Source organism: Gadus macrocephalus, chromosome 4 (assembly GCF_031168955.1).
Source record: "Gadus macrocephalus chromosome 4, ASM3116895v1".
Lineage (NCBI taxonomy): Eukaryota > Metazoa > Chordata > Actinopteri > Gadiformes > Gadidae > Gadus > Gadus macrocephalus.
In genome coordinates, this window is record NC_082385.1 from 30,644,065 (window position 1) to 30,654,570 (window position 10,506).

A 10,506-nucleotide genomic window follows, 5' to 3' on the forward strand; every position below is an offset into this window, starting at 1 on the left:
TAATTGTAATAGGCTTCTTTTCTTAAATGCATATGACTCAGGGATGTCAGTTTCAAGTAAGGCTATGATTAAGCTAATCAAGAGCATATCAAGATTAATCTAATATTTTTAGATTAATCTTTTAGATATTTTTAAATGAGCGGGTCGGGTGCATTTTTTTTATATAAGGCCAAATATTTGAGGTCAGAGTTGCGGTCATTTATGTACCCGCGCACCACTGATGCATACAGATCACTTCTGCGATTTAGAAAAGTACTAGACACGCCTCCGACTACAAGTTACGCCTCCTACTGCAAGTTACGCCTCTGTCATGCAGGACGCAGACAGATACTATTGGTTCTAGCTGGTTATTTACGGGCAGAAAAGTGTACCTGGAACGCATTATTATAGGCATGTTTTCCCCTTCACACCTGATTCAAATCAAAGGGTTATTAGCAGATTTCTGCAGAGCTTGATATCATGGTATTGAGTTGATGAGATGAACTATAAAATATGTAAACAAATCAAGGATGTAATATAATTTCATAGAACTCATTTTAAGTATTAGGCTAATGTAATTCACTAACATGCTTTCTTATATCTTCTTACAACTTGCACCTGGACTATATGCAATGTAAAAAATTTAGTACTGATTTTACTTTGTTGTCTCTACGCAGGCCAGCTCATCAAGTGCTTACATTCAGCAGCTTCTCTCAAGTGATGTCGGCTGCCAGAAAGAACACCTGGAAACGCATTTTTGTAGGCACACAGCCATCCTTAAAGTCTTTGCAGCCCCATTTTAAAAGTGAAGGTGTGTACTTCCCTCATTGAGTATTTTTTTTCTTTGATGTAGTAGATTCTAGGCGGCATAGATTCTAGGCTGATGCTAGATTCTAACTGCGCTAAAAAGCCTGGTCCTCTTTGGAAAAGCATCAGGACCAATTAATTAACCAGGCCCTGCTAAAACACGAGTCAAACTTGGGAGTTGCATTTCAAAGATGGAATCAGTCAAGAGCCCAGAAGGGTTTCAACACAGTTGCCACATGTTGTGAGCAGATCACTTTGCGCTGGTGTTCGTTGAGTGTCCTTAACCTGGCCAACCACTTGAACTTTGAGTCTAGGGAGGAGGGTGCTGGAGGAGACGTCCCTCTCCAAAACTGTGAATCTTTGTCAGCAGTACACATTTTAAACCCTCTGTGTCAATGTAACATACATTTAAGGAGTTTATATCATGTGTACAAATACACAATGTCTCCCTTTATGCAAATAATGTATCATAACAATAGATTTTTCCTTTTTTTCTCCCTCTGCAAAAGACTGCGATGCCTTTAGAGACCGTAGCACTCATCGCAACGCCACCTCAGAGATTCCGGGTGAGGACGCCCCTGGCTCCTCCCACATGTCCATCCACAGCGAGGAACTGAAGATTCTGAGCGTCTACGGAAAAGGGGAGGGCCCCTTGGCGACAGACGGCCATGACACCCTCTTCACCGCGTCTGAAGTGGAGGCCTTGAACTCTCTGTCTGCGGACCACAGTTTGGCCGAGAGCCTGGAGCGCGGCGAGCGGCTGGTCTGCCGCGAGGAGCTGAGTGTGCAGGTTGGAAATCATTCAACATCCAAAAGAGAGGCTTCCTCTGTTACAACTCTAAAACAGACCCATAGAAAGCCCACACCTTTACGATTCAGTAAACGTTTTTACACTGCCAAATATGCCCGTCTTGTGCCCAACTTTTCCCCTGTGTGATCCGCGGCTTTACACTGACCGAGGTAATTTACGGGCTTTATTTCGCACCCCTATTAACCCTCTCTGACCCTACACATATTGGAGGTTTGATTTTGTAAATGCGATTAGACAGCTTAGCGGTTCTAGGGGCCAGGCTTGGGTAGAGGTGTTACTGCATTGTCTCTCCAACAGAGACGATGCAGCGATATCAACATGAATAGTTGTAATTGGAGAGACGGTGAAATTCGCGAGCTGCTTACCATCATGGGAGAGAAGGTGATGCAGTCGCATTTAAAGAAGGCGAAAGATTGTTGATCTAAGAGAAAGTACCAGGCAAACTTTCCTTACAATGCTTCGTCAGCAAAGTGGTTAGCAAAATAAAGAATATTTCGGCATTTTTGCACTTGCAAATAGTTAATCACGTTTTAGCCTACACTCAGATGTGAACTCATTCTTGCATGCGAGGGTCTTGAATCAAAAAATATATATATATTTTTTGCTATTCATTGTTAAGAGTCCTACTCTGCGTGTGAAGGCCCGCCTTCTCCTGTGAACCAAGCAAGCCAGCTCTGAGACAAAGGGGGATTTTACCCCCTTGGTTTTACACAGGAAAGACATTGAAATTGCAGGGCGTGCCAAGCCGCGACCGAACCAGCTTGGCAGTGTAAAAATGCTTAATGTGTCGTTAGTGGGGATTGACAGCTATTCTGTGAAAATGAAAGAATGTCTTGTGTGTGTTTCCTTCTTTATGTGTAAAGCAGCAGACCCCAGACACCAATTCAATCAAGGTTGAAGAGGATATTGGTGGAGGCTTGCCCGCCGCAGGTTGGTAATACACATTGCATCTATGCAAGCAATCGACCTGGATCAACTGAGAATGTACTCGATTCTGCCTCCGCTAAAAAGAAAAGCGTCATGACAAGCGCCCTGCTAAAACACGAGTCAAACTTGGGAGTTGCATTTCAAAGATGGAATCAGTCAAGAGCCCAGAAGAGTTTCAAGACAGTTAAATATTGTTAAAATGTTGAGCTTTGAGTCTAGGGAGGAGGGTGCTGGAGGAGACGTCCCTCTCTAAAACTGTGAATCTTTGTCAGAAGTACACATTTTAAACCAGTTGTCAATGTCGCATACATTTAAAGAGTTTCTTTCATGTGTACAAATTAGGGCTGTTAAAATTGCTCAAAAATGACATTCGAATGTTCGTTTGGAAAGAAATCACGAATTCGAACTATTCGAATATCTGGTTGCCTATTTTACACAGTTGCCGTCAATATGTCAATAATGCGACAAAACCATGGTTCAAATTAGTTGTGTGTGTGTGTGTGTGTGTGTGTGTGTGTGTGTGTGTGTGTGTGTGTGTGTGTGTGTGTGTGTGTGTGTGTGTGTGTGTGTGTGTGTGTGTGTGTGTGTGTGTGTGTGTGTGTGTGTGTGTGTGTGTGTGTGTGTGTGTGTGTGTGTGTCGTTGAGAGTGCTGGGCGGCGGCTTCCTGCTGGGCATTTCCTTACTTTAAAACGAGGGACATCGCGAACAGACAGGCTCATTCACAAAGCAGTTAGGCGCTTGTACCGCGGGAGTGTTTTTTCACATTCGAATATTATCAGGGACATCGCGAACAGACAGAGGCTCACTCACAAAGCAGATAGGCGCTTGTGTAACCGAGCGTTGGCACTTAGATATTTATATGACAAGAATGACACAAGCGTGGAAGGGAAAATAGTCTTGTTTACTTAGTACATATCAGAAGTCACCCAGTCACAGCGTGAGAGCTGGAATACCTATATCCAAGTACGGAAACCCCGAGGGGATAAAATACATTCGCTCTTCACAATACTAGTCCGTTACACTTGTACCGCGGGAGTGTTTTTTCACATTCAAATATTATGAGGGACATCGCGAACAGACAGAGGCTCATTCACAAAGCAGATAGAGGCGCTCGTACCGCGGGAGTGTTTTTTCACATTCGAATATTAATTTTCACGTTCGAATTCGCGTTTTTGGATACATTTCGAACGAACATTCGAACTTCGAATATTCGTTGACAGCCCTAGTACAAATACACAATGCCTCCCTTTATGCAAATAATGTATAAAAACAATTGCTTTTTCCTTTTTTTCTCCCTCTGCAGAAGACTGTGATGCCTTTGGAGACCGTAGCACCCAGCGCGGCGCCACCTCAGAGATTCTGGGTGTGGACACCCCTTGCTCCTCCCACATTTCCAGTCACAGCGAGGAGCTGAAGATTCTGAGCATCTACGGAAAAGGGGAGGGCCCACTGGTGGTGGACGTCCATGACACCCTCTTCACTGCGTCAGAAGTGGAGGCCCTGAACTGGCTGTCTGCGGACCACAGTGTGGCCAAGAACCTGAAGCGCGGCGAGCGGCTGGTCTGCCGCGAGGAGCTGAGTGTGCAGGTTGGAAATAGGGTTGCTGCGGTGTGGACATTTTCACACCGAGTAATATACTCGTGTCAACACCGGTATTATTGGTATAAACGGTATTAACTAGATCAACCGCCATCTTCTCCGTCAACTCTCCTCTCACACTCGGTGACAGCGGCTGGCAGCTCGCCAATTCTCTGCGTCTTATAACGTTCTATATATAACAGTATAATATAATTGTATACATCATAATATCACGTCCAAAAGCTCTGTGCTTCTCCGGATGGCCGTCGCACGGGGAGCTCACGTAGGGATTGGGCTTCGTGGGGTTTGTTTACCGGCGTTGCTATGGTTACCGCTCTTGTAAGGAAGCATGCCAATTCTCGGCGCGCCAATTCTCTTCCGCACAGAGCAGACTTGTGGCCTATTCTACACATTTGTATTTTCTTAATTATAATTATATTATTCATTTTTACTGAATTTGTATTTTATTAATGAAAGAAAAAAAGAAAAAACTCGCAGTTGCCGGTGTGTCAACACCGGTAACACTGGTAATACCGTATACCGTGGCAACCCTAGTTGGAAATCATCTTCACATTCACCATCCAAAAGAGAGGCTTCCTCTGTTACAACTCCAAAACACACCCATAGCAAGCCCACACCTTCATTATTTAGTAAACGTTTTAGCCTACACTCGGATGTGAACTCATTCTTGAATGCAAGGGTCTTGAATCAAATTTCTTTTTTGCAATTCATTGTAAAAAGTCCTCCAGTGTGGAGCCCTGCCTTCTCCTGTGAACCAAGAAAGCCAGCTCTCAGACGAAGGGGGATTTTATCAGCTTGGCAGGGTAAAAATGCCTAATCTGTCGTAAATGGGGATTGACAACTATTCTGTGAAAATGAAAGAATATTTATTTTGTGTGTTTCCTTCTTTATGTGGAAAGCAGCAGACCCCAGACACCATTTCAATCAAGGTTGAAGAGGATATTGGTGGAGGCATGCCCACCTTAGGTTAGTAATGCACATTGCATCTATGCAAAAGAAACAACCTTTATAAACTGAGAATGTACTAGATTCTACCTTCTCAGCAGGAGCCTTTAACCCTTGACCATCCAAAGGGCGACAAGGAAAATGCATAATCAACAAATAGAAGTTAGAAAGAATGTCCAAATATAATGCTTCCAATACGCAAGTGTGTACAAAGTACATACTGAATATCTTTGTGAAAATGATTAATTAAAACATTACTTTCTGTTTGTTTTCCTCTCTGAAGAAGAAGACAATGACATTAGAGACTGCAGCACGCAGCGCGGCGCCACCTCGGAGAGTCTGCGTGTGGACGCCCCTGGCTCCTCCCACATGTCAAGTCACAGCAGAGAGCTGCGCATCCTGAGCATCTACGGAAAAGGGGAGGGCTCACTGGCGGTGGACGGCCATGACACCCTCTTTGCCGTGTCAGAACTGGAGGCCTTGAGCTCGCTGTCCGCAGACCACAGAGTGGCCAAGAGCCTGAACTGCAGCGTGCGGCTCGTCCGCCTTGAGGAGCTGACTGGGCATCAGGGCGGCCGCAAGGGCCGGCCCGGTGTCTTGTGTGGAAAGGTTATTCCCAACAATGCTAATATGATCGTCCTCATGAGTACTCACTCTGGGGAGAAGCCCTACAAGTGTGACCAATGCACAAAGCGCTTCAGTAAGAGAGCCACCCTGAAGCGCCACATGTCGACTCACACCGGCGAGAAGCCCTACAGGTGTGACCAATGCACGAAGCGCTATCGACGGAAATGCAACCTGAAGTACCACATAATGACTCACTCTGGGGAGAAGCCCCACAAGTGTGACCATTGCATGAAGCGCTTCAGTAAGAGAGGCACCCTGAAGCGCCACATGTCGACTCACTCCGGTGAGAAGCCCTACAAGTGTGACCAATGCATGAAGTGCTTCGGTCAGAAAGGCAACCTGAATTACCACATAATGACTCACTCTGGGGAGAAGCCCCACAAGTGTGACCATTGCATGAAGCGCTTCAGTCAGAAAAGCACCCTGAATAAACACGTAATGACTCACTCTGGGGAGAAGCCCTTCAAGTGTGACCAATGCACGAAGTGCTTCAGTCAGAAAGGCCACCTGAAGAGCCACATGAGGACTCACTCCGGGGAGAAGCCTTACAAGTGTGACCAATGCACGATGTGCTTCAGTCTGAAAGGGCCCCTGAAAATTCACATGAGGACTCACACCGGGGAGAAGCCTTACAGCTGTGACCAATGCATGAAGCGCTTCAGTCGGAAAAGCACCCTGAAGATCCACCTGAGGACTCACTCCGGTGAGAAGCCCTACAAGTGTGACCAATGCATGATGTGCTTCAGTCAGAATTACATCCTAAAGAACCACGTGAGGACTCACTCCGGGGAGAAGCCCTACAAGTGTGACCAATGCACAAAGCGCTTCAGTCGGACAAGCCACCTGAAGTTCCATGTGAGGACTCACACCGGGGAGAAGCCCTGCGTGTGTCTGCAGTGCAACGCCAGCTACAGCGACCCAAGCACTTTGCGTGTGCACATGCTCAAGCACACTTTGGCACGGGGTAATGGGACGCTTTGATTGAGAGCTCTGTCTAGCATTGGTTGAAATTACTGCTTTAGTTTTTCTTTTCATCAAGATTAAACGCTTCCAACTTTCGATTCACTTTCTGTTTTTATTAATTGATGTCTGTGTTGAATAACTTATTTCTAGGACACTTCTGACAGCAAAATATTTGATTTAATGTAGAGCTTGATCAGTGGAAGATACAGGCAGCAAAGTTACCAAGCATACAGTCAATGAGACGATGGGTGTACATGATTCTTATAGGAAACGTTCACATCGTGGGTAAATACAAGGAAACAAAGGTCAGGGGGAGGGGCCTTCGTGGATTTTAGGATTGGCCAGAGGAGAGACCAAGTTAAATTGCAATTCACAATATGGGTGAAGTGGACATGGCTGCAAGACAGTTAAAGGAATCTACACAACAAAAGAAGCCTGTGGATTGGCCTGAGTATCAAACTTGGTGCCCACAGTGGCAAATGCAAACTATCTAAACACCTTTCAATTAGAGAGGGCGGGAGGTATCTCTAGGTCCATGGAGAATGCATAGAAATTCATTGATATTGTCAAATTATTCAAACAGGGTTCATATAATTTGTATATTAAAGTTATGCTTGACATTGCCACAACATTGTCATTACCATTATCTTCGTTATTACAAAAAGCATGCAAAGTTCACTTGTGAAATACACTGCGATTGAACCCCACATTATACCTGATTGTGTTCATTCCACTTACCTTTCCATTCTGTGCGCTTAATGCTAACTACCTTGGATGGATTGTATCATAATAGGCGATAATGGTTGAAGATGATCCATTTTAAAAGGTCCCAGGTTAAATGTCTAGATATCAGTGATGCTCAGTTTAGGCCAGTCCTCCCTCTTGAAGGCAGCATTATTCTAACGGGACAAAGTCAGAAGATTCCTTGCATTGGTCCCCCTTCACTCCGTTTGCAGCGGTGGCTGGTGATCCAATTCGTGGGTGGGGTGCAGTAATGGACGGGGGTCCTCCCCAAGAAAATATAGAATATGTTTCTGGGATGCCCACTAGCTAAAAATGTATTCTGATTCATAGCCTACATCCTGACTTGCAGGGCCTGGACAAGCTTACACTGCTTTCACTTTCAGTCCACTGGCCATTGCTATTTGACCCATGGTTGTTATTCTGATATTGAGCCATATCATGATCAATGTCCTATAGTGTTTTACCGGAGTCTCAAGGTCAATTTCAAATGCTGTTTGGGACCGTTGTATAATTTTTTTTTTATATGCTACATGCCAAATGACTTAATTAATATGTAATTTACTTGTTCCTTTTAAGTATAACATTGCATGAGGATTCCAATTCCTCCACTGAAATGGGTAGAAAGTGCCTTTACAACTCTGCTAGTTAACTATCTGTCACTTCTCTCTGCATGTAGCTATGTTGCGCAATGCACGAAAGCTGCTGAGGGAGGTAGCCTATTTGATTCATTGGCTGAATCGTCCAATCAGCTCCAAATTACGGTACTACAATGAGTTGAAACACAAGACACAGTTTAGTGGCAAGTGTTTCTTTAATACTCTTAGTAGGATAACAAACCTACCATGGTTAATCGTTCCTTATGTCGTATGGTCATATACAGGGGTTGGGTTTGTGTCGGGTCTCTTCTTTTTCTTTTTACTAATTGTGTGTGTGTGTGTGTGTGTGTGTGTGTGTGGAAAGTTCCTAAGCCAGGGGGAAACTTTGAACGAATGCAAAAGGCTTAAAATGTACCACTATATCAAAAAAAAATAATGAATTGTTATGAGTTGGAGCAGTGGATTTCTGTTTTTCATTTCTTGTTTAATGGTTTCGGTTAATCTGTTCAAATACTGTGTTATTGTTTGGTCCAAAAGCTTTGATTTCTTTTAACGTACGAGCTGAACATCATCATAATTAAAAAAAAAAACGTTATAATTTGAACTGTATAATTTATTGCTTAGGATATTTTTAATGCTCGTTATTTTGGTTTGAATTCTTTTTAACCATGTCCTATAAAAAAAATAATAATAATTACGGGGAAAGGTTACCTCCCCTTTCTCTTATTTTGCCCGCCCAGATTATTTGTCCCGACCGCCCATGAGAAAATGAGTTACGAACGGGTTCACATAGTTCTTTCCTTGAGAGACACCGTGGCTTGCAAACGAGCGAAGCATCGCAGTTGCTCAGGGTTTGGATGTACAAAACCTCGAAAAAGTAAGTTAACTAACGCCATATCATTGTGTTGCTTTACTGTATATGGTTACCTTGTTAGCATTATAATGTTGCTTTAGCATTAGCGCTACAGCTAACAGCCAAGTTACTGTCGCTAATGTTACGGTAGATAGCATCAGTTATGTGTGTAAATACCATGGACCTATTAAAGAAAGGACAGCGGACTAAAACATTGCCGCCCAGTCATAACTATAAATACACGCACTGTAACTCGAGTGTGCACCTCAGAAAGCAAGGGGCATCACACGAGAATGGGCACAATTCAACAAAGGGGCTACTGGCAATGATCTCTACTACTTGGATACCAAGGGAATGCAATGTTTAACAATGTCTGCTCACCATACAACAAACGAATACAACTGTATTTTACCGGCCACTGGACCGCAGTAGTTCTAGCGTTTTACTGATGAGATGATCGACCTGTTAAACTCATCCTAAATACATATGGTGCGTTCCGAGCAACCCGTGTTTTCGCACCCTTCTACCCTCTTGTATTCCCAGTTACAGCTGGTTATTTACGGGCAAAAAAGTGTACTTGGAACGCACTATTATAGGCATGTTTTCCCCTTCACACTTGATTCAAATCAAAGGGTTATTAGCCGATTTCTGCAGAGCTTGATGTCATGGTATTGAGTTGTTGAGATGAACTATAAAATATGTAAACAAATCAAGGATGTAATATAATTTCATATAACTCATTTTAAGTATTATTTAATTCACTAAACATGCTTCTCTTATATCTTCTTACAACTTGCACCTGGAATACATACAAGGTAAAAAAATAAATTTACTGATTTTTCTTTGTTGTCTCTACGCAGGCCAGCTCATGAAGTGCTTACATTCAGCAGCTTCTCTCAAGGGATGTTGCCTGCCAGACCGAAAACCTGGAAACGCATATTTGTAGGCAGAAAGCTGTCCTTAAAGTATATGAAGCCCCATTTTAAAAGTGAAGGTGTGTACATTACTCATTGAGTATTTTTTTTCTTTGATTTGGTAGATTCTAGGCAGCATAGATTCTAGGCTGATGCTAGATTCTTCCTGCACTAAAAAGCCTGGTCCTCTTTGGAAAAGCATCAGGACCAGCGCCCTGCTAAAACACGAGTCAAACTTGGGAGTTGCATTTCAAAGATGGAATCAGTCAAGAGCGGCAGCAGGGGCGGCAGTAGCCTAGGAGGGAGAGCGGGTTGGCTGGTAACCTGGAGGTTGCTGGTTCGATCCCCGGCTTCTCCTAGCTGGGTGTCGAGGTGTCCTCGACAAGGTACCTAACCCTGACTGATGTCGTGATGTCGAAGACAGACATCCTGTCTGTCTTCGACAGCTGCTGCTGGAACAGAGACTTCCAACTCTCCAGCAGTAGCGCCCCAAGGCCAGATATGCGCCCAGCGGGAAAACTGATGATGATGATGAGCCCAGAAGGGTTTCAAGACAGATGCCACATGAGCTGGTTTATCATTCTCAAACATCAATGAATTCATAATGCATGATTGTTAGCTGATCAGTTTAGAGGGAAGGACACGGTGCTGCTTTTTAGTGTCAAAATAGAATTATTGCGCTTGTCTCGCATGTCATGACGTGATCAGATCACTTTGCGCTGGTGTTCGTTGAGTGTCCTT

At 43.9% G+C, this 10,506-nt stretch overlaps 1 protein-coding gene across 1 annotated transcript; it reads left to right on the plus strand.

The window, feature by feature from the left end:
- Window positions 1-5,027: 5,027 nt before the first annotated feature.
- LOC132455248 (zinc finger protein 431-like) lies at window positions 5,028-7,084 on the plus strand. The gene is made up of 2 exons (XM_060049080.1): window positions 5,028-5,089; window positions 5,352-7,084. Exons 1-2 carry the CDS (start codon window positions 5,077-5,079, stop codon window positions 6,674-6,676), a joined length of 1,338 nt encoding a protein of 445 aa, XP_059905063.1. The 5' UTR covers window positions 5,028-5,076; the 3' UTR covers window positions 6,677-7,084.
- Window positions 7,085-10,506: the final 3,422 nt, after the last annotated feature.